At 48.7% G+C, this 27,426-nt stretch overlaps 3 protein-coding genes and 2 long non-coding RNA genes across 5 annotated transcripts; all 5 read left to right on the forward strand.

The window, feature by feature from the left end:
- Positions 1-1,746: 1,746 nt before the first annotated feature.
- Positions 1,747-5,545, forward strand: LOC135576320 (gastrokine-1-like). The gene is made up of 6 exons (XM_065040723.1): positions 1,747-3,172; positions 3,524-3,577; positions 3,856-3,996; positions 4,214-4,324; positions 4,808-4,949; positions 5,261-5,545. The coding sequence occupies exons 1-6, from the start codon at positions 3,110-3,112 to the stop codon at positions 5,365-5,367; spliced, it is 618 nt and encodes a 205-aa protein (XP_064896795.1). The 5' UTR covers positions 1,747-3,109; the 3' UTR covers positions 5,368-5,545.
- A 3,120-nt stretch (positions 5,546-8,665) lies between these two features.
- On the forward strand, positions 8,666-9,853 carry LOC135576321 (uncharacterized). Its single transcript, XR_010467983.1, has 4 exons — positions 8,666-8,830; positions 8,922-8,990; positions 9,261-9,338; positions 9,430-9,853. It is a non-coding gene; the product is annotated as an uncharacterized LOC135576321 (long non-coding RNA).
- Positions 9,854-12,648: 2,795 nt separating this feature from the next.
- Positions 12,649-16,363, forward strand: LOC135576361 (gastrokine-1-like). Its single transcript, XM_065041115.1, has 6 exons — positions 12,649-13,816; positions 14,168-14,221; positions 14,500-14,640; positions 14,858-14,968; positions 15,452-15,593; positions 15,904-16,363. Exons 1-6 carry the CDS (start codon positions 13,754-13,756, stop codon positions 16,008-16,010), a joined length of 618 nt encoding a protein of 205 aa, XP_064897187.1. The 5' UTR covers positions 12,649-13,753; the 3' UTR covers positions 16,011-16,363.
- Positions 16,364-18,509: 2,146 nt separating this feature from the next.
- Positions 18,510-19,913, forward strand: LOC135576362 (uncharacterized). The gene is made up of 4 exons (XR_010468068.1): positions 18,510-18,739; positions 18,831-18,899; positions 19,170-19,247; positions 19,339-19,913. It is a non-coding gene; the product is annotated as an uncharacterized LOC135576362 (long non-coding RNA).
- A 3,750-nt stretch (positions 19,914-23,663) lies between these two features.
- On the forward strand, positions 23,664-26,123 carry LOC135576382 (gastrokine-1-like). The gene is made up of 6 exons (XM_065041221.1): positions 23,664-23,726; positions 24,078-24,131; positions 24,410-24,550; positions 24,768-24,878; positions 25,362-25,503; positions 25,815-26,123. Exons 1-6 carry the CDS (start codon positions 23,664-23,666, stop codon positions 25,919-25,921), a joined length of 618 nt encoding a protein of 205 aa, XP_064897293.1. The 3' UTR covers positions 25,922-26,123.
- The last annotated feature ends 1,303 nt before the right edge of the window (positions 26,124-27,426 follow it).

Below are 27,426 nucleotides of genomic sequence, written 5' to 3' on the forward strand. Positions count from 1 at the left end.
TGGCGGCCATTAGCCTTGAAACATTTAGAGGCAGGATATTCTGAAGTGCCCGCTTAGTTACTGGCCAAACTCCACTGAGGTTCCTGCTGAAAGATGGCTTAACCTGCGCTCAGCTCCTGGCTGCTCTTTTCCAAACCCGCTCTTCCTTTTCCAAGTTTTAGTTTAAAGTGCCCCAGCCTCGACGAGGGCTGACCCAGCAACAATCGTACGCAGAGCAAGGTCAGGAAGAAAAATGAGGGATGACATTGCCATGGACAGGGAGAATCACAATAGTGATGTGTTCCTACGAGCAGAAATCACCCTCTTGGGTCCTGCTGTAAATCCCAGGTGTTCACCTCGGCCAGGGTGTCCCTGCAGCTCCAACTGCAGCTCCCCCGTGCAGCCGGGTGCCCGCACCCCACGGGTCGCCCAGCGCTGCCCCGCAGCCTCGCACCCCCCGGCACCACGGCCACGGCGGGGCCTCAGCAGCCTCTTCTCTCCGCAGGCGCCGCGAAGCCAAGGCCAAGGCAGCTGGGAACGCGGCATAACAATAAACACAGTTGAGCAGCACAATTGTCTGGGCACTCACCAGTTCTGCGCCGAACTTCATGTCAGGGCACGCAGGGAGGTGGATGCCGCGGTGCCAGCGGGCAGGGAGCTGGGCGGGGGACGCTCCGTCGGGCTGGGGCGACACAGCTTCCCTGGTGGGACCGGCCTGCGGAGCTGGGCCAGGAGGGAGAGCTGCAGAGAGAGGAAACATTGGGGGCTGTTCACAAAATGACGTCAACCTCATGTCCATCAATTCCCACTTTTACCATCTCATAACACATCGTGATGCTTAATACATCTCCCAGCTTTTTTATTCCAGCAAAAGCTTAAATTAACCACGTGTCCTACAGTCACCATTAAAGCTTTACAGAAGACAGGAAACTACTGCTGAACCACGTGCTGCTGAACCACGTGCTGCTGAACACGGGCCACGATTTCTTTGTATGAGCTGCCATTTCTTTCTGACAGTAATTGCAATGTATGGAGCAAGAGACCTGAGAAAACGCCTTTTTTAGATTCCAGATCAATAAATATGTATGTGTGTGAAAAGTTTAAACTCATGAAGGAAGTCCAAGTTATGTTTATATCACGGGCCATGGTAATTTCTGCAGGTGTGGAGTGCTTTATTCAGCTTTATTCACCAACTGAAACATTTTCATTGAAATAGTTTCATCAAAATAAAGTAGTTTCCTGTCAGTCTGCTGATTTTCTTAATTTTTGAACGCTATTCTGTTTCACTGAAACACAGAGGCTTTGTTACCATTACTTCCAAGTAACTTCCTGGAGGCTTGACATATTAATTTGATGCTATTTACTGCTATATTTTATTATTTTGTTTTGACAAGTGTCAAATGCCGTGTGTCAGAGTGCTGTGATACTGGTCCCACAGGAAAGCGGAACTTTTTGTATCTGCATAGTTGGTGATTAAATCTCATACATTCACAATAAGCATCTAAATGAGCTTCTGAGCATTAAGTGGTCTGTCAGAAGGAAATCCCATATTCCAGTAGTAACCAACGAAGCAAAGTGTCTGCTGCTTACAGACCACAGGAATTTAATTGTCATATCACATTTTGGCAGGTTTCTTGCACTGACGGGGCTCTCATGACATTTCACAATGATAATAATTATTCAGATTTCAATGGATTCAAATTTAGACTGCCGAGGAAGAGAAGGGGACTCAAAAAGAGATTGCTGAGCAGAGACATGGCAGCAAAGACTCCGGTGAACCTGAAGAGACGGCAATACTGGGACTCTCAAACTCTCCATGTCTGCACATAGATAGATAGATATTCTTAACAGCGCAGAAATGTGGAGCTGCTCACCTTGCAAGAAAAGATCCTGCTCAACAAGGAGGAGGCCCAAGCTTTACCAGTAAACACAACTTCCATGATCTACAAACATCACTTCAGAAACTCGGGCTGCCTGGAAAAACTGCTCTTCACCCTTCCTCGTTTAATTGAAACTGTCCTTTCAATTGCAAAGGCCACCCATTAGCATTACAAAGTCACAGGACTTTCTCCTCAGTTCTGCTGCGCTGCTTTTCTCACATTCAGGATGCTGAGACAGCCTGATCTCTGAGGGAAGTTTATTTTGTTTTAAGCAGAAGAAGAGATATTCTCATTCGAGACACCAACAAGACGCCTAACAAGAGTCTTTTGCGAACAAAAATACTTAAAGTACTGTAAGCGAATGAAGCGGAACGCGACAAGTGCGGGGCTGGCCCTGCGGGTCCCTGCGGCGCAGCAGCCCCGGCCCCGCCGCCGCCTCAGCCGCCTCTTCCCGCCCTTTGTCCCGCCCCTTTTTCTCCCCTCAGGGCCCGGCGGCCCCTCAGCGTCTCCCGCCGCCGCTGCCCCTGCCCTGCGCCGCGCTGGCGGGACTGCGAACGGGGACTTTATACCGCAAAAACACTCTTCTCTAAAATAATGTGTGTTGACAAGTCATTCTGGAACCTTTTCAGTGATTCTCTGCCACAGTTCGCACACAAAAGGAAATTGACCAACGGGACACAAAAGCCCAAGCATTCATGACCCTCCCTAACTGAACAAGCACGATTTCCAGAAGAATTGACATCACAGAAAATAAGTTGGGGCAAGGTGAAAAACATTATTGTTGCCACCTAAAGTAACAGACACCCACAGGATTGAATTACCTATTTATTGTAAAACAATTTCCAGGGGCACTGTTATATTTGGCACCTGTACTTTGGTGCACTCTATGGCTACATGGTACCTCAGAGCACATGTTGGAAGGTACAAGGTCTTTTATTTACTTTGTCGACTCTAAGGCATTTTTTCAAAAAACCCATAGCCTATGTCTGCTCTAAAGTTTGATGTGAATTTTCAAAAGTAATTAGTAAAGGCCGGAAAGTTCCTATTAAAAAAAATCCACTGCAAATGGATTCTTATCTGATAACAACCAGACTCTGGCTGGCCAAAATCTGCACAAGTACAATCCCCATATTGATGAAGTACTTACAGCAGGAAACAATTTTCAGTGACACGCAGACAGAGATACAAATGACAGAATTATTTCAACACCAAACCGCTCCACACCTAATGCCGAAAACGTGTATAAGTGGATGGTTCCCGTTGCTCATTCCACCTGCACCAGCATCCGCTCTGCAGTCAAGATGAAACTCACCGTGAGTATGCGGCTTTTTTCCTTATACACTACAACGTTGATTCGACACCATTGCCTTTGTCTCTCTGAAGTGTCTTTAGCAAAGTGTCTCTAGAAAAAAAGGGAAATCTCTGGGGAGGGTTTTGTCCTCCACAGTGAGCAACTCAGACCCCAGTAAACTAATCAGACGAGGAGGTAAGGATTTTGATAATGGTTTAACTGCACATTATTCGATCTACAGGAAGCCTAACCCATGTCCATTTTTGTCAACACTTTTGCACACCTGGAGCAAGGAAAAAGGCCCTCGGATTCTCCTGACCAGCTGTGTCAGCCAGAGCTGCAGTTACACTCTTGGTTTTGCTTTTCCTTTCAGGTTGTGACCACCGTCCTGCTCGGACTCTTGCTGACTCCAGCCCTCGCTGAATACGTGAGTACAGGGACCAGCTCTCACACACCTTGTCGCTGTTTCTCTGGGCCCTGCTACTGGAGCTTTCCTTGCTTCTGTCCCATCCCTTGGGCACAGAGAAATCTGAACCTTCTTTCATGCATAAACCTCTAAAACCTCCAGACGACCATTTGTCTCCGGTCAGTGTAGGCGCTTACAGTGAGCCCACATTCCTTCTGTTATAGCAGTGATTTTCTAAAGCTTGGGGGAGAGAACTGACTAACTTGCAAGTCTAAAGTGTTTTTCATTGTGTGTTCTAGTTTCAGAACCAGCAAGTCACCAGGGAAATCAGAGTTAATGGCGGCGTCCAAATCCTGAGCATCAACAGGGAATCGCGTGTGGTCATTGTCGAGCAAAGGAGCGAATTTGGGACATGGAAAACCATTTGGAACTTCAACACGGTGAGTGGCAAGGAGCAAGCTTGTGCAGAAAATGCACAGAGAGACGAGCTCTGCTAAAGCTGACTAAAACACAGGACTTGTTTCTTTAGTCTTAACGTTTTCGGTCCCAGTGTGCCAGTAACAACTCTCTGCATTTATGACTTTTTGAATGCAATTTTAATTCCAATCTTAATTATTAAAAACTGAATTCCTAGTTGTGAATAACTTTATTTTCCAGGGCTTTATTGCAACCGAACTGATGTCCGAAGGAATTTGCCTCATTTCCACAATGAACAGAAACCTTCTACCCACCTTTGAGACATTCCCCACAGTGGTTCAGGGCTTCCAGGTGAGATGAGAAACGATGCTTGCAGTGGGGGTTTTCATGCGTTTGCAGTGTTCTGGATAAATTCAATATCAATCCCACTCATTCCGGCTGCCTACATCTTTACCCTGGAGTTCATCGAGCTGTTTCTTCCCTCTGCTTTTTCTTTGTTAGAGGATGAGATTTTCCAAGCAGCAGGACTGTTGTTCTGAACAGTAACGTTGCCTGGGAATTGGCCACGGGGACGGTTTTCCCTGAGCAGGTTTAGGTTGGCAGGTTGCTCTCTTTAGCCTCCCGGCACCTGGACTCCCTCAGGAACATCTGCCGCAGGAGCTGAATTCAGCGCTTGCCAAGGGCCCCAGAGTCACCCAGGGGACGAAAAGCCCACACTAAATACACTGCTGAGGAAAACACCAAACACCGAGTCACCATCCAGACACAGGAACATGCACAGCAACCCAGGGGCCAAGGCACTCATCGTGCTGCATTCTGTGCTTTGATGTTCAGGGTCTGAAGGGTCAAATACAACCGACTCGTGTGATCACATTCGTCCTCGGCCAGAGAGTTGTCCCTGACCTCAGGATTTATGGACCTGACATCTTCAACACCTGCAGAGAGTCCACAACCGTACTGGCTTCTCCAGTTCCTGGTGAGTACAAGCAAATGAATTATCTCTGTAACTAACCGGTATGAACCGGAGCCTTACTGCAGGCTGATTGTCTGCAAACCCTGTATGACAAAGATGCTCTTCAGATCAGGTGCAGGGTGTTGCATTTGGAGACAGCAGCATTTCCAGCCCCTCATGTTTGTTTTTCTTTAGTCATCGCGTCGGTACTTGAGAAGGCTCAATTTGCTTAGAACACGAGTGCAACGTGCCAGTATTAAGGGCTGCCAAAGAGTGCACAGATCACTTAACACCTTATCTCATGGCATTTGCTTTTGCTTTTCTTGTTTTTAAAGAACTCCAACTCCAACCCATCTACAACGAAGGAGCCTGCACTAGACTCAACATCCTGAACCTTGTGCAGCTGAACTACTGCCGTAACAACGTCAACATCAAGGTCTGAAAATCTCACCTTTCTGGAAACACTTAGGGATGCTCGATCGCTGCTGCACAAAGCCAACCCCGATGCTGTTCTGCCCTGACATCTCCTCTGCCAAGAACTCCCTTCCTCATGATTCTAATGCTGAAACAGGTCAATTGTTGACCACAACTTTCAATAAAGCGCCTTAGCATGGATTAACTCTGGCTACTTTCTTGTTGCTGTACCCTCCACATCTATGAGCACATCCAGAAACATAGTTTGATTGTACCTACCCCTTTTGAGCCCTTCAAATGCTCTTTCAAAAGCCTGATCTTGACACAGGGCACAACCACAGGGGTGGGCGAGCATCAGAGTGTGGCCATTACAAATAAGATCTGCAGACTTCAGTCCTTCCTCAGGGAAAAGGAGTCTAATTGGTAGGATTTAGAGAGTTGGTGTGTTCCTAGAGTGGAGTCCTGTATTGCCTCTGCTCTAACAAAAATGGCAGGATGCCCTGCGTTACCCAGTGAACATAAATTTCTCTCTCAGAACAACAGCCATGCAACATCCCGCAGTTTCTGTTCCCCTCCCACCCATCCCCAGAGGTTTATTCTGCAGCAGTTGAGGAGGGGAAAGAGTTCACTTTGGCCCATCTCAGGCCAAAGCAGCTGATTTCCCTGCCTTAGCACACACCAGTCCCTGTAGAGGAGACACACAGGAGTTTGTTGCTGCTCATCTCCTTCCTTTTGCTGTTACACACGTTCTTGGAATCCCCTTACACACCATCTGCTCCCCTTCTACTCAGGCTGAGGCTGAACACGACAGAAAGAGGCAACAATCAAAGCTGAGAAGGGATTTTCACTTTTGCGGCTGCTCAACCCCTCCAGGGATGGTGACTCCAGCACTGCCCTGGCCAGCCTGTTCCAAAGCCCAAGAGCACTTTGGGGAAGAAATTGTTCCCAAGATCCAACCTCAGCCTCCCCTGGCACAACCTGGGGCCGTTTCTTTGCGTCCTGATGCTCGTTCCTTGGGAAAAGCGACAAATTCATCGGATGTTGCCAGTTGACTTCTCTATTAGCTTGCACAAAACTTTCTTTTCTGAGAAGCAGGGATGAAGTGGATCCATACCGGGACACTGATCTATACCACACTGTGCTGCCCTGCTTGCTAAGGCCTTTGTGTCACTGGATCTGGTATTGTCTGACTTAAGTCCCAACCCACCAACACAAGAAAAGAGCATTTTTAAGGATGCCAGCGCAATGAAGACACTTGTGTATCATGGGACATTCCACTCTATGGCTTGAATATGAACTAAGGAGCATCAATTCCTACAAGTTTTACTCCATTTGAAATATGGCATCTATAAATCTATATGGTACTCTAATGAGGCGTGAAGAAAGGAAAACTCATGACTACTGTAAAGCCCATGTAATAAAACTGCCCAGATTTAAGATCACAGATGTATTCCAAATATCTCAACGTGACCATTGCGCTTGCAGGCTCTTGATCTGCTCAGGGACTCCAACCATTCCATCATCTGCATGGCTTTTGAGACCATGGAATAGCCCTGGGGGATGAAAATTTGGGCGTGAGTCGACATTGTGAGCTGGCAGCTCAGAAGGCCCATGGTATCCTGGGCTGCACCTTGGACTGTGAGGTCACAGAGCCGCTCTGTGTCACACCCTGGTGTGTAGTCCTGTGCACGGACACCGCTCCGGCAGTGCTGGCAGCGTTAGCAGCGGCGGCAGCAGCATCTGCAGCGGCAGCAGCATTTGCAGCGGCAGCAGCAGAAGCGCCAGCATCTACAGCAGCGGCGGCAGTGGCCAAAGCAGCAGCAGCATTTGCAGCAGCAGCGGTCACAGCAGCAGCGTCATTTACAGTAGCAGCGGCAGTGGTCACAGCAGCAGCAGTTATTTGCAGCAGCTGCAGTGGCCACAGCAGCAGCAATATTTGTGGCAGAACTAGTGGCAGAGCCACGATGAAGGGGTGGGGGGTCACCTCACTCCTTATCCTCCTCCTCCTGGTTCTGCAAGCCCAGGAGGTCGGGGCAGCGCCGTGCAGACAACGGGAAACTGGTAGGCAGGAGGGCGGGGGTGGGCACCCAGTGCAACGATTTCCAGTAAGAAATCCCCGAGGATCCATGTGTTTGTCCATCCAGTCCTTGAGGGGTGTTGCACACGGCCTGGAAACAGTATTTTGAGAGCTGCCAGGAGCCAGCAAGCAGGTCATCATGGACCCTCTGCAGCTTTGGGAACCTCCACCCACGTCTGGGTCCCACATCATTACCTGACCTCCCCTCCAGTCACCGCAGGTCACTGAGAAAGAAGCAGATGACAAGATCTAACAGAATGTGCTTGATTCCAGATGTGCCTGTAGCCGATGGCCTTGCCACTCCACAGCCGGCTCTTGTCCAGAAGCATCGCGGCAATCCCTCAGGTCTGTTGCTTGAACGAGTGAGCATTTAGGGTTTAATATTCTGAAGACGTCCATTGAAATATTTCCTGGGAGTTTCTCTGTTGTGTCTGTCTGCAGACACGGCTGGACGCAAGGGATTTCTAGGGTACCAACTGGCTTCCGGAACTGACACTCAGGGCCGTCTCATGGGTACGTCGTGGCTTTTATCCTCTTTGGGGAGCTCCCAGCTCAAAGCTGTTCAGTGATGATGGTATGCATCAAAGTGTGTGATGGAAACTTCTTGTGGGTGTTCAGGTGCAGGTGTGAACACCGGGAGGGCTTTTCCAGCGTCGCAGCTCGCCTGGCGTCACAAGGGTGAGTGCTCAGCCTTGGCTGACTTCACGGGCTAAGCACTCGTTTTCAGAAGGCGGGTAAGAGGTTGTAGGCACCCAGCCCAGAGATCTCCAGGTAAGAAATCCACGAGGATCCATGTGTTTGTCCATCCAGCACTTGAGGGGTGTTGCACACAGCCTGGAAACAGTATTTTAAGAGCTACCAGGTGCCAGCAAGCAGGTCACCCCGGTCCCTCAGCAGCTTTGAAAACCTCCACCCACGTCTGGGTCCCACCTGATCTCCTCCACATTTTACCGCAGGTCACTGAGAAAGAAGCAGATGACAAAATCTAACGGAATGTGCTTGATTCCAGATCTTCCTGTAGCCGACGGCCTTGCAACTCCACAGCCGGCTCTTGTCCAGAAGCATCACGGCAATCCCTCAGGTCTGTTGCTTGAACGAGTGAGCATTTATGGTTTAATATTCTGAAGACATCCATTGAAATATTTCCTGGGAGCTTCTCTGTTGTGTCTGTCTGCAGACACGGCTGGACGCAAGGGATTTCTAGGGTACCAACTGGCTTCCGGAACTGACACTCAGGGCCGTCTCATGGGTACGTCGTGGCTTTTTGCTTCCTTCGGGAGCTGCCAGCTCAAAGCTATTCAGTGATGATGGTATGCATCACAGTGTGTGACGGAAACTTCTCTTGGGTGTTCAGTTGCAGGTGTGAACACCGGGAGGGCTTTTCCAGCATCGCAGCTCACCTGGCGTCACAAGGGTGAGTGCTCAGCCTTGGCTGACTTCACGGGCTACGCACTCGTGTACAGTATTTTATTTCTCAGGAACTTAACTTCATACTTTCCGTTAAGGTCATCAAAGAGCAAAGCCTAAGGCAGGAGTACAAAAAGCTTCCCAGCATCCCTCAATCGTCAACGATGGTGGGTATATATCACTCTTCAGCAGAAGTGCTTCTCACAAGGGCGCTTTCCCCAACTGAACTGGCACCCTCAAATGCTCTGACTTTGTTTCTGAGTGTTGTCCATGTATTTTGAGAAATATTGCCTCCTGAAGATATTGGTTCTCGAAGAGGTTACTTGTAATTAAACAGACTCAATTTCTTTTTCAAGACCTAGGCCGTGAGCCTGCAGAACGAGCTGTTCTGTGGTGTGTGTCACAAGGTCTAATGGAAACTTCTCGTGGCTGTTCAGGTGCAGGTGTGAGCACAGGGAGGGCTTTTCCAGCTCCTCACGTGGGTCCCGAACCACAGCTCACCTGGCATCGCAAGGGTGAGTGCTCAGCCTTGGCTGACTTCACGGGCTGAGCACTTGTTTTCGGTTTTTTATTGCTCAGGAATTTAACTTTCTACTTTCTGTTAAGGTCCACAAGAAACAAGGCCTAAGGTATTAAGACGAAAGTCTTCCCAGCATAAATCAGTCCTCAACCAAGTCCTGGAGGAACTGGACAAAGTAGAGCATGGTGGGTATATATCGCTCTAGAGCAGAAGACTTGGGAAGTGGAGGTTTAGATACACATGCTCTTCAGAAGGGCGCTTTCCCTGACTAAATTGACACCCTCAAATGCTCTGGCTTTGTTTCTGAGTGTTATCAATGTATTCTGAGAAATATTGCCTCCTGAAGATATTGGTTCTTGAAGAGGTTACTTCTCATTAAACTGATTCCATTTCTTTCTAAAGACCTGAGCCATGACACTGGGGAGACCGTGGCGTTTCAGAAAAGAGGAGACCAGGTAGTGCCGATCTACGATGAAGGGACTTGGACAATGAAATCACGAGGCATGCCAGGTAATTGCTGTCCTTTGGTCATCCACTGTCATGAACCAAAATCCCTGTGTCTGCAGGCTCTTCAGCAGCCAAACTCTTGCCTTGAGTGCCCCCCCAGCACAAGGGAGGGGTCCCTCCTGTGCACTGAGGTCCAAAGGGATGCACTGAGAGATCGAGCACGGTTTAGGGGGAACCTGCCCCGAACTCCTGCATCCTCTGCTGAGGCTTTACCTTTCTGTGATTCTTGGCAGAGCTGCCCAACCCCGGGGAAGCCCGCCAGGCTGGAATCAACGGCCTCCTTGACAAGATTCCAGGTACGGAGCAGCCTTGCAGGGCCAGAAGTGGGAGACAAGGCCTGAAGGCTGGGGGCATGCAAGCAGTGCCCGTGCTGGAGCAAAGGCAAAGGGGGGAGCGGGGTTCAGGTGTCTCCCCATGGGCCGGACTCTGTCCTCCTGGGGTGTGGGTTCCCCGGGGAGGGAGAGCTGGGGGTGGCATTCCCTGACACAGGGATGGTTTTTGTCTGTCTCGCTCCAAGGGACAGTTGGTCAAACTGCTGTCAGACCTCATGTGAGATCAGCCGTAGTGTGCAGGACACACTGAGGTACATAATTGTTCATCCAGGTTGGAGCGTCAAGAATAAGAACAATACTACTGACACCGCGACCTACAAGAACCACTGCTTAGAAGCTGTCGTGGGGGTCTTGGGCTCCATCCTGTTTGGGATAGTGCTGTTTTGTGCATGCTGGCTGTGCAAGAGGAGAATACAAAAGTGAGTTGTTGAGCAGGGGGTGTTGCCAAACTCCTGTATCAGATGGCGGCCATTAGCCTTGAAACATTTAGAGGCAGGATATTCTGAAGTGCCCACTTAGTTACTGGCCAAACTCCACTGAGGTTCCTGCTGAAAGATGGCTTAACCTGCGCTCAGCTTCTGGCTGCTCTTTTCCAAACCCGCTCTTCCTTTTCCAAGTTTTAGTTTAAAGTGCCCCAGCCTCGACGAGGGCTGACCCAGCAACAATCGTACGCAGAGCAAGGTCAGGAAGAAAAATGAGGGATGACATTGCCATGGACAGGGAGAATCACAATAGTGATGTGTTCCTACGAGCAGAAATCACCCTCTTGGGTCCTGCTGTAAATCCCAGGTGTTCACCTCGGCCAGGGTGTCCCTGCAGCTCCAACTGCAGCTCCCCCGTGCAGCTGGGTGCCCGCACCCCACGGGTCGCCCAGCGCTGCCCCGCAGCCTCGCACCCCCCGGCACCACGGCCACGGCGGGGCCTCAGCAGCCTCTTCTCTCCGCAGGCGCCGCGAAGCCAAGGCCAAGGCAGCTGGGAACGCGGCATAACAATAAACACAGTTGAGCAGCACAATTGTCTGGGCACTCACCAGTTCTGCGCCGAACTTCATGTCAGGGCACGCAGGGAGGTGGATGCCGCGGTGCCAGCGGGCAGGGAGCTGGGCGGGGGACGCTCCGTCGGGCTGGGGCGACACAGCTTCCCTGGTGGGACCGGCCTGCGGAGCTGGGCCAGGAGGGAGAGCTGCAGAGAGAGGAAACATTGGGGGCTGTTCACAAAATGACGTCAACCTCATGTCCATCAATTCCCACTTTTACCATCTCATAACACATCGTGATGCTTAATACATCTCCCAGCTTTTTTATTCCAGCAAAAGCTTAAATTAACCACGTGTCCTACAGTCACCATTAAAGCTTTACAGAAGACAGGAAACTACTGCTGAACCACGTGCTGCTGAACCACGTGCTGCTGAACACGGGCCACGATTTCTTTGTATGAGCTGCCATTTCTTTCTGACAGTAATTGCAATGTATGGAGCAAGAGACCTGAGAAAACGCCTTTTTTAGATTCCAGATCAATAAATATGTATGTGTGTGAAAAGTTTAAACTCATGAAGGAAGTCCAAGTTATGTTTATATCACGGGCCATGGTAATTTCTGCAGGTGTGGAGTGCTTTATTCAGCTTTATTCACCAACTGAAACATTTTCATTGAAATAGTTTCATCAAAATAAAGTAGTTTCCTGTCAGTCTGCTGATTTTCTTAATTTTTGAACGCTATTCTGTTTCACTGAAACACAGAGGCTTTGTTACCATTACTTCCAAGTAACTTCCTGGAGGCTTGACATATTAATTTGATGCTATTTACTGCTATATTTTATTATTTTGTTTTGACAAGTGTCAAATGCCGTGTGTCAGAGTGTTGTGATACTGGTCCCACAGGAAAGTGGAAATTTTGTATCTGCATAGTTGGTGATTAAATCTCATACATTCACAATACGCATCTAAATGAGTTTCTGAGCATTGAGTGGTCTGTCAGAAGGAAATCCCATATTCCAGTACTAACCAACAAAGCAAAGTGTCTGCTGCTTACAGACCACGGGAATTTAATTGTCATATCACATTCTGGCAGGTTTCTTGCACTGACGGGGCTCTCATGACATTTCACAATGATAATAATTATTCAGATTTCAATGGATTCAAATTTAGACTGCCGAGGAAGAGAAGGGGACTCAAAAAGAGATTGCTGAGCAGAGATGTGGCAGCAAAGACTCCGGTGAACCTGAAGAGACGGCAATACTGGGACTCTCAAACTCTCCATGTCTGTACATAGATAGATAGATATTCTTAACAGCGCAGAGATGTGGAGCTGCTCACCTTGCAAGAAAAGATCCTGCTCAACAAGGAGGAGGCCCAAGCTTTACCAGTAAACACAACTCCCATGATCTACAAACATCACTTCAGAAACTCGGGCTGCCTGGAAAAACTGCTCTTCACCCTTCCTCGTTTAATTGAAACTGTCCTTTCAATTGCAAAGGCCACCCATTAGCATTACAAAGTCACAGGACTTTCTCCTCAGTTCTGCTGCGCTGCTTTTCTCACATTCAGGATGCTGAGACAGCCTGATCTCTGAGGGAAGTTTATTTTGTTTTAAGCAGAAGAAGAGATATTCTCATTCGAGACACCAACAAGACGCCTAACAAGAGTCTTTTGCGAACAAAAATACTTAAAGTACTGTAAGCGAATGAAGCGGAACGCGACAAGTGCGGGGCTGGCCCTGCGGGTCCCTGCGGCGCAGCAGCCCCGGCCCCGCCGCCGCCTCAGCCGCCTCTTCCCGCCCTTTGTCCCGCCCCTTTTTCTCCCCTCAGGGCCCGGCGGCCCCTCAGCGTCTCCCGCCGCCGCTGCCCCTGCCCTGCGCCGCGCTGGCGGGACTGCGAACGGGGACTTTATACCGCAAAAACACTCTTCTCTAAAATAATGTGTGTTGACAAGTCATTCTGGAACCTTTTCAGTGATTCTCTGCCACAGTTCGCACACAAAAGGAAATTGACCAACGGGACACAAAAGCCCAAGCATTCATGACCCTCCCTAACTGAACAAGCACGATTTCCAGAAGAATTGACATCACAGAAAATAAGTTGGGGCAAGGTGAAAAACATTATTGTTGCCACCTAAAGTAACAGACACCCACAGCATTGAATTACCTATTTATTGTAAAACAATTTCCAGGGGCACTGTTATATTTGGCACCTGTACTTTGGTGCACTCTATGGCTACATGGTACCTCAGAGCACATGTTGGAAGGTACAAGGTCTTTTATTTACTTTGTCGACTCTAAGGCATTTTTTCAAAAAACCCATAGCCTATGTCTGCTCTAAAGTTTGATGTGAATTTTCAAAAGTAATTAGTAAAGGCCGGAAAGTTCCTATTAAAAAAAAATCCACTGCAAATGGATTCTTATCTGATAACAACCAGACTCTGGCTGGCCAAAATCTGCACAAGTACAATCCCCATATTGATGAAGTACTTACAGCAGGAAACAATTTTCAGTGACACGCAGACAGAGATACAAATGACAGAATTATTTCAACACCAAACCGCTCCACACCTAATGCCGAAAACGTGTATAAGTGGATGGTTCCCGTTGCTCATTCCACCTGCACCAGCATCCGCTCTGCAGTCAAGATGAAACTCACCGTGAGTATGCGGCTTTTTTCCTTATACACTACAACGTTGATTCGACACCATTGCCTTTGTCTCTCTGAGGTGTCTTTAGCAAAGTGTCTCTAGAAAAAAAGGGAATTCTCTGGGGAGGGTTTTGTCCTCCACAGTGAGCAACTCAGACCCCAGTAAACTAATCAGACGAGGAGGTAAGGATTTTGTTAATGGTTTAACTGCACATTATTCGATCTACAGGAAGCCTAACCCATGTCCATTTTTGTCAACACTTTTGCACACCTGGAGCAAGGAAAAAGGCCCTCGGATTCTCCTGACCAGCTGTGTCAGCCAGAGCTGCAGTTACACTCTTGGTTTTGCTTTTCCTTTCAGGTTGTGACCACCGTCCTGCTCGGACTCTTGCTGACTCCAGCCCTCGCTGAATACGTGAGTACAGGGACCAGCTCTCACACACCTTGTCGCTGTTTCTCTGGGCCCTGCTGCTGGAGCTTTCCTTGCTTCTGTCCCATCCCTTGGGCACAGAGAAATCTGAACCTTCTTTCATGCATAAACCTCTAAAACCTCCAGACGACCATTTGTCTCCGGTCAGTGTAGGCGCTTACAGTGAGCCCACATTCCTTCTGTTATAGCAGTGATTTTCTAAAGCTTGGGGGAGAGAACTGACTAACTTGCAAGTCTAAAGTGTTTTTCATTGTGTGTTCTAGTTTCAGAACCAGCAAGTCACCAGGGAAATCAGAGTTAATGGCGGCGTCCAAATCCTGAGCATCAACAGGGAATCGCGTGTGGTCATTGTCGAGCAAAGGAGCGAATTTGGGACATGGAAAACCATTTGGAACTTCAACACGGTGAGTGGCAAGGAGCAAGCTTGTGCAGAAAATGCACAGAGAGACGAGCTCTGCTAAAGCTGACTAAAACACAGGACTTGTTTCTTTAGTCTTAACGTTTTCTGTCCCAGTGTGCCAGTAACAACTCTCTGCATTTATGACTTTTTGAATGCAATTTTATTTCCAATCTTAATTATTAAAAACTGAATTCCTAGTTGTGAATAACTTTATTTTCCAGGGCTTTATTGCAACCGAACTGATGTCCGAAGGAATTTGCCTCATTTCCACAATGAACAGAAACCTTCTGCCCACCTTTGAGACATTCCCCACAGTGGTTCAGGGCTTCCAGGTGAGATGAGAAACGATGCTTGCAGTGGGGGTTTTCATGGGTTTGCAGTGTTCTGGATAAATTCAATATCAATCCCACTCATTCCGGCTGCCTACATCTTTACCCTGGAGTTCATCGAGCTGTTTCTTCCCTCTGCTTTTTCTTTGTTAGAGGATGAGATTTTCCAAGCAGCAGGACTGTTGTTCTGAACAGTAACGTTGCCTGGGATTTGGCCACGGGGACGGTTTTCCCTGAGCAGGTTTAGGTTGGCAGGTTGCTCTCTTTAGCCTCCCGGCACCTGGACTCCCTCAGGAACATCTGCCGCAGGAGCTGAATTCAGCGCTTGCCAAGGGCCCCAGAGTCACCCAGGGGATGAAAAGCCCACACTAAATACACTGCTGAGGAAAACACCAAACACCGAGTCACCATCCAGACACAGGAACATGCACAGCAACCCAGGGGCCAAGGCACTCATCGTGCTGCATTCTGTGCTTTGATGTTCAGGGTCTGAAGGGTCAAATACAACCGACACGTGTGATCACATTCGTCCTCGGCCAGAGAGTTGTCCCTGACCTCAGGATTTATGGACCTGACATCTTCAACACCTGCAGAGAGTCCACAACCGTACTGGCTTCTCCAGTTCCTGGTGAGTACAAGCAAATGAATTATCTCTGTAACTAACCGGTATGAACCGGAGCCTTACTGCAGGCTGATTGTCTGCAAACCCTGTATGACAAAGATGCTCTACAGATCAGGTGCAGGCTGTTGCATTTGGAGACAGCAGCATTTCAGCCCCTCATGGTCGTTTTTCTTTCGTCATCGCTTCGGTACTTGAGAAGGCTCAATTTGCTTAGAACACGAGTGCAACGTGCCAGTATTAAGGGCTGCCAAAGAGTGCACAGATCACTTAACACCTTATCTCATGGCATTTGCTTTTGCTTTTCTTGTTTTTAAAGAACTCCAACTCCAACCCATCTACAACGAAGGAGCCTGCACTAGACTCAACATCCTGAACCTTGTGCAGCTGAACTACTGCCGTAACAACGTCAACATCAAGGTCTGAAAATCTCACCTTTCTGGAAACACTTAGGGATGCTCGATCGCTGCTGCACAAAGCCAACCCCGATGCTGTTCTGCCCTGACATCTCCTCTGCCAAGAACTCCCTTCCTCATGATTCTAATGCTGAAACAGGTCAATTGTTGACCACAACTTTCAATAAAGCGCCTTAGCATGGATTAACTCTGGCTACTTTCTTGTTGCTGTACCCTCCATCATCTATGAGCACATCCAGAAACATAGTTTGATTGTACCTACCCCTTTTGAGCCCTTCAAATGCTCTTTCAAAAGCCTGATCTTGACACAGGGCACAACCACAGGGGTGGGCGAGCATCAGAGTGTGGCCATTACAAATAAGATCTGCAGACTTCAGTCCTTCCTCAGGGAAAAGGAGTCTAATTGGTAGGATTTAGAGAGTTGGTGTGTTCCTAGAGTGGAGTCCTGTATTGCCTCTGCTCTAACAAAAATGGCAGGATGCCCTGCATTACCCAAGTGAACATAAATTTCTCTCTCAGAACACCAGCCATGCAACATCCCGCAGTTTCTGTTCCCCTCCCACCCATCCCCAGAGGTTTATTCTGCAGCAGTTGAGGAGGGGAAAGAGTTCACTTTGGCCCATCTCAGGCCAAAGCAGCTGATTTCCCTGCATTAGCACACACCAGTCCCTGTAGAGGAGACAGACAGGAGTTTGTTGCTGCTCATCTCCTTCCTTTTGCTGTTACACACGTTCTTGGAATCCCCTTACACACCATCTGCTCCCCTTCTACTCAGGCTGAGGCTGAACACGACAGAAAGAGGCAACAATCAAAGCTGAGAAGGGATTTTCACTTTTGCAGCTGCTCAACCCCTCCAGGGATGGTGACTCCAGCACTGCCCTGGCCAGCCTGTTCCAAAGCCCAAGAGCACTTTGGGGAAGAAATTGTTCCCAAGATCCAACCTCAGCCTCCCCTGGCACAACCTGGGGCCGTTTCTTTGCGTCCTGATGCTCGTTCCTTGGGAAAAGCGACAAATTCATCGGATGTTGCCAGTTGACTTCTCTATTAGCTTGCACAAAACTTTCTTTTCTGAGAAGCAGGGATGAAGTGCATCCATACCGGGACACTGATCTATACCACACTGTGCTGCCCTGCTTGCTAAGGCCTTTGTGTCACTGGATCTGGTATTGTCTGACTTAAGTCCCAGCCCACCAACACAAGAAAAGAGCATTTTTAAGGATGCCAGAGCAATGAAGACACTTGTGTATCATGGGACATTCCACTCTATGGCTTGAATATGAACTAAGGAGCATCAATTCCTACAAGTTTTACTCCATTTGAAATATGGCATCTATAAATCTATATGGTACTCTAATGAGGCGTGAAGAAAGGAAAACTCATGACTACTGTAAAGCCTATGTAATGAAACTGCCCAGATTTAAGATCACAGATGTATTCCAAATATCTCAACGTGACCATTGCCCTTGCAGGCTCTTGATCTGCTCAGGGACTCCAACCATTCCATCATCTGCACGGCTTTTGAGACCATGGAATAGCCCTGGGGGATGAAAATTTGGGCGTGAGTCGACATTGTGAGCTGGCAGCTCAGAAGGCCCATGGTATCCTGGGCTGCAGCTTGGGCTGTGAGGTCACAGAGCCGCTCTGTGTCACACCCTGGTGTGTAGTGCTGTGCACGGACACCGCTCCGGCAGTGCTGGCAGCGTTAGCAGCGGCGGCAGCAGCATCTGCAGCGGCAGCAGCATTTGCAGCGGCAGCAGCAGAAGCGCCAGCATCTACAGCAGCGGCGGCAGTGGCCAAAGCAGCAGCAGCATTTGCAGCAGCAGCGGTCACAGCAGCAGCATCATTTACTGTAGCAGCGGCAGTGGTCACAGCAGCAGCAGTTATTTGCAGCAGCTGCAGTGGCCACAGCAGCAGCAATATTTGTGGCAGAACTAGTGGCAGAGCCAAGATGAAGGGGTGGGGGGTCACCTCACTCCTTATCCTCCTCCTCCTGGTTCTGCAAGCCCAGGAGGTCGGGGCAGCGCCGTGCAGACAACGGGAAATTGGTAGGCAGGAGGGCGGGGGTGGGCACACAGTGCAAAGATTTCCAGTAAGAAATCCCCGAGCATCCATGTGTTTGTCCATCCAGTCCTTGAGGGGTGTTGCACACGGCCTGGAAACAGTATTTTGAGAGCTGCCAGGTGCCAGCAAGCAGGTCATCATGGACCCTCTGCAGCTTTGGGAACCTCCACCCACGTCTGGGTCCCACATCATTACCTGACCTCGCCTCCAGTCACCGCAGGTCACTGAGAAAGAAGCAGATGACAAGATCTAACGGAATGTGCTTGATTCCAGATGTGCCTGTAGCCGTCGGCCTCGCCACTCCACAGCCGGCTCTTGTCCAGAAGAATCATGGCAATCCCTCAGGTCTGTTGCTTGAACGAGTGAGCATTTAGGGTTTAATATTCTGAAGACATCCCTTGAAATATTTCCTGGGAGCTTCTCTGTTGTGTCTGTCTGCAGACACGGCTGGACGCAAGGGATTTCTAGGGTACCAACTGGCTTCCGGAACTGACACTCAGGGCCGTCTCATGGGTACGTCGTGGCTTTTTGCTTCCTTCGGGAGCTGCCAGCTCAAAGCTATTCAGTGATGATGGTATGCATCACAGTGTGTGACGGAAACTTCTCTTGGGTGTTCAGGTGCAGGTGTGAACACCGGGAGGGCTTTTCCAGCATCGCAGCTCACCTGGCGTCACAAGGGTGAGTGCTCAGCCTTGGCTGACTTCACGGGCTACGCACTCGTGTACAGTATTTTATTTCTCAGGAATTTAACTTCATACTTTCCGTTAAGGTCATCAAAGAGCAAAGCCTAAGGCAGGAGTACAAAAAGCTTCCCAGCATCCCTCAATCGTCAACGATGGTGGGTATATATCACTCTTCAGCAGAAGTGCTTCTCACAAGGGCGCTTTCCCCAACTGAACTGGCACCCTCAAATGCTCTGACTTTGTTTCTGAGTGTTGTCCATGTATTTTGAGAAATATTGCCTCCTGAAGATATTGGCTCTCGAAGAGGTTACTTGTAATTAAACTGACTCAATTTCTTTTTAAAGACCTAGGCCGTGAGCCTGCAGAATGAGCTGTTCTGTGGTGTGTGTCACAAGGTCTAATGGAAACTTCTCGTGGCTGTTCAGGTGCAGGTGTGAGCACAGGGAGGGCTTTTCCAGCTCCTCACGTGGGTCCCGAACCACAGCTCACCTGGCATCGCAAGGGTGAGTGCTCAGCCTTGGCTGACTTCACGGGCTGATCACTTGTTTTCGGTTTTTTATTGCTCAGGAATTTAACTTTCTACTTTCTGTTAAGGTCCACAAGAAACAAAGCCTAAGGTATTAAGACGAAAGTCTTCCCAGCATAAATCAGTCCTCAACCAAGTCCTGGAGGAACTGGACAAAGTAGAGCATGGTGGGTATATATCGCTCTAGAGCAGAAGACTTGGGAAGTGGAGGTTTAGATACACATGCTCTTCAGAAGGGCGCTTTCCCTGACTAAATTGACACCCTCAAATGCTCTGGCTTTGTTTCTGAGTGTTATCAATGTATTCTGAGAAATATTGCCTCCTGAAGATATTGGTTCTTGAAGAGGTTACTTCTCATTAAACTGATTCCATTTCTTTCTAAAGACCTGAGCCATGACACTGGGGAGACCGTGGCGTTTCAGAAAAGAGGAGACCAGGTAGTGCCGATCTACGATGAAGGGACTTGGACAATGAAATCACGAGGCATGCCAGGTAATTGCTGTCCTTTGGTCATCCAGTGCCATGAACCAAAATCCCTGTGTCTGCAGGCTCTTCAGCAGCCAAACTCTTGCCCTGAGTGCCCCCCCAGCACAAGGGAGGGGTCCCTCCTGTGCACTGAGGTCCAAAGGGATGCACTGAGAGATCGAGCACGGTTTAGGGGGAACCTGCCCCGAACTCCTGCATCCTCTGCTGAGGCTTTACCTTTCTGTGATTCTTGGCAGAGCTGCCCAACCCCGGGGAAGCCCGCCAGGCTGGAATCAACGGCCTCCTTGACAAGATTCCAGGTACGGAGCAGCCTTGCAGGGCCAGAAGTGGGAGACAAGGCCTGAAGGCTGGGGGCATGCAAGCAGTGCCCGTGCTGGAGCAAAGGCAAAGGGGGGAGCGGGGTTCAGGTGTCTCCCCATGGGCCGGACTCTGTCCTCCTGGGGTGTGGGTTCCCCGGGGAGGGAGAGCTGGGGGTGGCATTCCCTGACACAGGGATGGTTTTTGTCTGTCTCGCTCCAAGGGACAGTTGATCAAACTGCTGTCAGACCTCATGTGAGATCAGCCGTAGTGTGCAGGACACACTGAGGTACATAATTGTTCATCCAGGTTGGAGCGTCAAGAATAAGAACAATACTACTGACACCGCGACCTACAAGAACCACTGCTTAGAAGCTGTCGTGGGGGTCTTGGGCTCCATCCTGTTTGGGATAGTGCTGTTTTGTGCATGCTGGCTGTGCAAGAGGAGAATACAAAAGTGAGTTGTTGAGCAGGGGGTGTTGCCAAACTCCTGTATCAGATGGCGGCCATTAGCCTTGAAACATTTAGAGGCAGGATATTCTGAAGTGCCCGCTTAGTTACTGGCCAAACTCCACTGAGGTTCCTGCTGAAAGATGGCTTAACCTGCGCTCAGCTCCTGGCTGCTCTTTTCCAAACCCGCACTTCCTTTTCCAAGTTTTAGTTTAAAGTGCCCCAGCCTCGACGAGGGCTGACCCAGCAACAATCGTACGCAGAGCAAGGTCAGGAAGAAAAATGAGGGATGACATTGCCATGGACAGGGAGAATCACAATAGTGATGTGTTCCTACGAGCAGAAATCACCCTCTTGGGTCCTGCTGTAAATCCCAGGTGTTCACCTCGGCCAGGGTGTCCCTGCAGCTCCAACTGCAGCTCCCCCGTGCAGCCGGGTGCCCGCACCCCACGGGTCGCCCAGCGCTGCCCCGCAGCCTCGCACCCCCCGGCACCACGGCCACGGCGGGGCCTCAGCAGCCTCTTCTCTCCGCAGGCGCCGCGAAGCCAAGGCCAAGGCAGCTGGGAACGCGGCATAACAATAAACACAGTTGAGCAGCACAATTGTCTCGGCACTCACCAGTTCTGCGCCGAACTTCATGTCAGGGCACGCAGGGAGGTGGATGCCGCGGTGCCAGCGGGCAGGGAGCTGGGCGGGGGACGCTCCGTCGGGCTGGGGCGACACAGCTTCCCTGGTGGGACCGGCCTGCGGAGCTGGGCCAGGAGGGAGAACTGCAGAGATAGGAAACATTGGGGGCTGTTCACAAAATGACGTCAACCTCATGTCCATCAATTCCCACTTTTACCATCACATAACACATCGTGATGCTTAATACATCTCCCAGCTTTTTTATTCCAGCAAAAGCTTAAATTAACCACGTGTCCTACAGTCACCATTAAAGCTTTACAGAAGACAGGAAACTACTGCTGAACCACGTGCTGCTGAACCACGTGCTGCTGAACACGGGCCACGATTTCTTTGTATGAGCTGCCATTTCTTTCTGACAGTAATTGCAATGTATGGAGCAAGAGACCTGAGAAAACGCCTTTCTTAGATTCCAGATCAATAAATATGTATGTGTGTGAAAAGTTTAAACTCATGAAGGAAGTCCAAGTTATGTTTATATCACGGGCCATGGTAATTTCTGCAGGTGTGGAGTGCTTTATTCAGCTTTATTCACCAACTGAAACATTTTCATTGAAATAGTTTCATCAAAATAAAGTAGTTTCCTGTCAGTCTGCTGATTTTCTTAATTTTTGAACGCTATTCTGTTTCACTGAAACACAGAGGCTTTGTTACCATTACTTCCAAGTAACTTCCTGGAGGCTTGACATATTAATTTGATGCTATTTACTGCTATATTTTATTATTTTGTTTTGACAAGTGTCAAATGCCGTGTGTCAGAGTGTTGTGATACTGGTCCCACAGGAAAGTGGAAATTTTGTATCTGCATAGTTGGTGATTAAATCTCATACATTCACAATACGCATCTAAATGAGTTTCTGAGCATTGAGTGGTCTGTCAGAAGGAAATCCCATATTCCAGCACTAACCAACAAAGCAAAGTGTCTGCTGCTTACAGACCACGGGAATTTAATTGTCATATCACATTCTGGCAGGTTTCTTGCACTGACGGGGCTCTCATGACATTTCACAATGATAATAATTATTCAGATTTCAATGGATTCAAATTTAGACTGCCGAGGAAGAGAAGGGGACTCAAAAAGAGATTGCTGAGCAGAGACATGGCAGCAAAGACTCCGGTGAACCTGAAGAGACGGCAATACTGGGACTCTCAAACTCTCCATGTCTGCACATAGATAGATAGATATTCTTAACAGCGCAGAAATGTGGAGCTGCTCACCTTGCAAGAAAAGATCCTGCTCAACAAGCAGGAGGCCCAAGCTTTACCAGTAAACACAACTTCCATGATCTACAAACATCACTTCAGAAACTCGGGCTGCCTGGAAAAACTGCTCTTCACCCTTCCTCGTTTAATTGAAACTGTCCTTTCAATTGCAAAGGCCACTCATTAGCATTACAAAGTCACAGGACTTTCTCCTCAGTTCTGCTGCGCTGCTTTTCTCACATTCAGGATGCTGAGACAGCCTGATCTCTGAGGGAAGTTTATTTTGTTTTAAGCAGAAGAAGAGATATTCTCATTCGAGACACCAACAAGACGCCTAACAAGAGTCTTTTGCGAACAAAAATACTTAAAGTACTGTAAGCGAATGAAGCGGAACGCGACAAGTGCGGGGCTGGCCCTGCGGGTCCCTGCGGCGCAGCAGCCCCGGCCCCGCCGCCGCCTCAGCCGCCTCTTCCCGCCCTTTGTCCCGCCCCTTTTTCTCCCCTCAGGGCCCGGCGGCCCCTCAGCGTCTCCCGCCGCCGCTGCCCCTGCCCTGCGCCGCGCTGGCGGGACTGCGAACGGGGACTTTATACCGCAAAAACACTCTTCTCTAAATAATGTGCTGTTGACAAGTCATTCTGGAACCTTTTCAGTGATTCTCTGTCACAGTTCGCACACAAAAGGAAACTGACCAACGGGACACAAAAGCCCAAGCATTCATGACCCTCCCTAACTGAACAAGCACGATTTCCAGAAGAATTGACATCACAGAAAATAAGTTGGGGCAAGGTGAAAAACATTATTGTTGCCACCTAAAGTAACAGACACCCACAGGATTGAATTACCTATTTATTGTAAAACAATTTCCAGGGGCACTGTTATATTTGGCACCTGTACTTTGGTGCACTCTATGGCTACATGGTACCTCAGAGCACATGTTGGAAGGTACAAGGGCTTTTATTTACTTTGTCGACTCTAAGGCGCATTTTCAAAAAAACCCATAGCCTATGTCTGCTCTAAAGTTTGATGTGAATTTTCAAAAGTAATTAGTAAAGGCCGGAAAGTTCCTATTAAAAAAAAATCCACTGCAAATGGATTCTTATCTGATAACAACCAGACTCTGGCTGGCCAAAATCTGCACAAGTACAATCCCCATATTGATGAAGTACTTACAGCAGGAAACAATTTTCAGTGACACGCAGACAGAGATACAAATGACAGAATTATTTCAACACCAAACCGCTCCACACCTAATGCCGAAAACGTATATAAGTGGATGGTTCCCGTTGCTCATTCCACCTGCACCAGCATCCGCTCTGCAGTCAAGATGAAACTCACCGTGAGTATGCGGCTTTTTTCCTTATACACTACAACGTTGATTCGACACCATTGCCTTTGTCTCTCTGAAGTGTCTTTAGCAAAGTGTCTCTAGAAAAAAAGGGAAATCTCTGGGGACGGTTTTGTCCTCCACGTTGAGCAACTCAGACCCCAGTAAACTAATCAGACGAGGAGGTAAGGATTTTGTTAATGGTTTAACTGCACATTATTCGATCTACAGGAAGCCTAACCCATGACCATTTTTGTCAACACTTTTGCACAACTGGAGCAAGGAAAAAGGCCCTCGGATTCTCCTGACCAGCTGTGTCAGCCAGAGCTGCAGTTACACTCTTGGTTTTGCTTTTCCTTTCAGGTTGTGACCACCGTCCTGCTCGGACTCTTGCTGACTCCAGCCCTCGCTGAATACGTGAGTACAGGGACCAGCTCTCACACACCTTGTCGCTGTTTCTCTGGGCCCTGCTGCTGGAGCTTTCCTTGCTTCTGTCCCATCCCTTGGGCACAGAGAAATCTGAACCTTCTTTCATGCATAAAGCTCTAAAACCTCCAGACGACCATTTGTCTCCGGTCAGTGTAGGCGCTTACAGTGAGCCCACATTCCTTCTGTTATAGCAGTGATTTTCTAAAGCTTGGGGGAGAGAACTGACTAACTTGCAAGTCTAAAGTGTTTTTCATTGTGTGTTCTAGTTTCAGAACCAGCAAGTCACCAGGGAAATCAGAGTTAATGGTGGCGTCCAAATCCTGAGCATCAACAGGGAATCGCGTGTGGTCATTGTCGAGCAAAGGAGCGAATTTGGGACATGGAAAACCATTTGGAACTTCAACACGGTGAGTGGCAAGGAGCAAGCTTGTGCAGAAAATGCACAGAGAGACGAGCTCTGCTAAAGCTGACTAAAACACAGGACTTGTTTCTTTAGTCTTAACGTTTTCTGTCCCAGTGTGCCAGTAACAACTCTCTGCATTTATGACTTTTTGAATGCAATTTTATTTCCAATCTTAATTATTAAAAACTGAATTCCTAGTTGTGAATAACTTTATTTTCCAGGGCTTTATTGCAACCGAACTGATGTCCGAAGGAATTTGCCTCATTTCCACAATGAACAGAAACCTTCTACCCACCTTTGAGACATTCCCCACAGTGGTTCAGGGCTTCCAGGTGAGATGAGAAACGATGCTTGCAGTGGGGGTTTTCATGCGTTTGCAGTGTTCTGGATAAATTCAATATCAATCCCACTCATTCCGGCTGCCTACATCTTTACCCTGGAGTTCATCGAGCTGTTTCTTCCCTCTGCTTTTTCTTTGTTAGAGGATGAGATTTTCCAAGCAGCAGGACTGTTGTTCTGAACAGTAACGTTGCCTGGGATTTGGCCACGGGGACGGTTTTCCCTGAGCAGGTTTAGGTTGGCAGGTTGCTCTCTTTAGCCTCCCGGCACCTGGACTCCCTCAGGAACATCTGCCGCAGGAGCTGAATTCAGCGCTTGCCAAGGGCCCCAGAGTCACCCAGGGGATGAAAAGCCCACACTAAATACACTGCTGAGGAAAACACCAAACACCGAGTCACCATCCAGACACAGGAACATGCACAGCAACCCAGGGGCCAAGGCACTCATCGTGCTGCATTCTGTGCTTTGATGTTCAGGGTCTGAAGGGTCAAATACAACCGACACGTGTGATCACATTCGTCCTCGGCCAGAGAGTTGTCCCTGACCTCAGGATTTATGGACCTGACATCTTCAACACCTGCAGAGAGTCCACAACCGTACTGGCTTCTCCAGTTCCTGGTGAGTACAAGCAAATGAATTATCTCTGTAACTAACCGGTATGAACCGGAGCCTCACTGCAGGCTGATTGTCTGCAAACCCTGTATGACAAAGATGCTCTACAGATCAGGTGCAGGGTGTTGCATTTGGAGACAGCAGCATTTCCAGCCCCTCATGTTTGTTTTTCTTTCGTCATCGCTTCGGTACTTGAGAAGGCTCAATTTGCTTAGAACACGAGTGCAACGTGCCAGTATTAAGGGCTGCCAAAGAGTGCACAGATCACTTAACACCTTATCTCATGGCATTTGCTTTTGCTTTTCTTGTTTTTAAAGAACTCCAACTCCAACCCATCTACAACGAAGGAGCCTGCACTAGACTCAACATCCTGAACCTTGTGCAGCTGAACTACTGCCGTAACAACGTCAACATCAAGGTCTGAAAATCTCACCTTTCTGGAAACACTTAGGGATGCTCGATCGCTGCTGCACAAAGCCAACCCCGATGCTGTTCTGCCCTGACATCTCCTCTGCCAAGAACTCCCTTCCTCATGATTCTAATGCTGAAACAGGTCAATTGTTGACCACAACTTTCAATAAAGCGCCTTAGCATGGATTAACTCTGGCTACTTTCTTGTTGCTGTACCCTCCATCATCTATGAGCACATCCAGAAACATACTTTGATTGTACCTACCCCTTTTGAGCCCTTCAAATGCTCTTTCAAAAGCCTGATCTTGACACAGGGCACAACCACAGGGGTGGGCGAGCATCAGAGTGTGGCCGTTACAAATAAGATCTGCAGACTTCAGTCCTTCCTCAGGGAAAAGGAGTCTAATTGGTAGGATTTAGAGAGTTGGTGTGTTCCTAGAGTGGAGTCCTGTATTGCCTCTGCTCTAACAAAAATGGCAGGATGCCCTGCATTACCCAAGTGAACATAAATTTCTCTCTCAGAACACCAGCCATGCAACATCCCGCAGTTTCTGTTCCCCTCCCACCCATCCCCAGAGGTTTATTCTGCAGCAGTTGAGGAGGGGAAAGAGTTCACTTTGGCCCATCTCAGGCCAAAGCAGCTGATGTCCCTGTAGAGGAGACACACAGGAGTTTGTTGCTGCTCATATCCTTCCTTTTGCTGTTACACACGTTCTTGGAATCCCCTTACACACCATCTGCTCCCCTTCTATTCAGGCTGAGGCTGAACACGACAGAAAGAGGCAACAATCAAAGCTGAGAAGGGATTTTCACTTTTGCGGCTGCTCAACCCCTCCAGGGATGGTGACTCCAGCACTGCCCTGGCCAGCCTGTTCCAAAGCCCGACAGCACTTTGGGGAAGAAATTGTTCCCAAGATCCAACCTCAGCCTCCCCTGGCACAACCTGGGGCCGTTTCTTTGCGTCCTGATGCTCATTCCTTGGGAAAAGCGACAAATTCATCAGATGTTGCCAGTTGACTTCTCTATTAGCTTGCACAAAACTTTCTTTTCTGAGAAGCAGGGATGAAGTGGATCCATACCAGGACACTGATCTATACCACACTGTGCTGCCCTGCTTGCTAAGGCCTTTGTGTCACTGGATCTGGTATTGTCTGACTTAAGTCCCAACCCACCAACACAAGAAAAGAGCATTTTTAAGGATGCCAGAGCAATGAAGACACTTGTGTATCATGGGACATTCCACTCTATGGCTTGAATATGAACTAAGGAGCATCAATTCCTACAAGTTTTACTCCATTTGAAATATGGCATCTATAAATCTATATGGTACTCTAATGAGGCGTGAAGAAAGGAAAACTCATGACTACTGTAAAGCCTATGTAATAAAACTGCCCAGATTTAAGATCACAGATGTATTCCAAATATTTCAACGTGACCATTGCGCTTGCAGGCTCTTGATCTGCTCAGGGACTCCAACCATTCCATCATCTGCACGGCTTTTGAGACCATGGAATAGCC

This window comes from Columba livia, chromosome 25, assembly GCF_036013475.1.
Source record: "Columba livia isolate bColLiv1 breed racing homer chromosome 25, bColLiv1.pat.W.v2, whole genome shotgun sequence".
Taxonomy (NCBI): Eukaryota; Metazoa; Chordata; class Aves; order Columbiformes; family Columbidae; genus Columba; species Columba livia.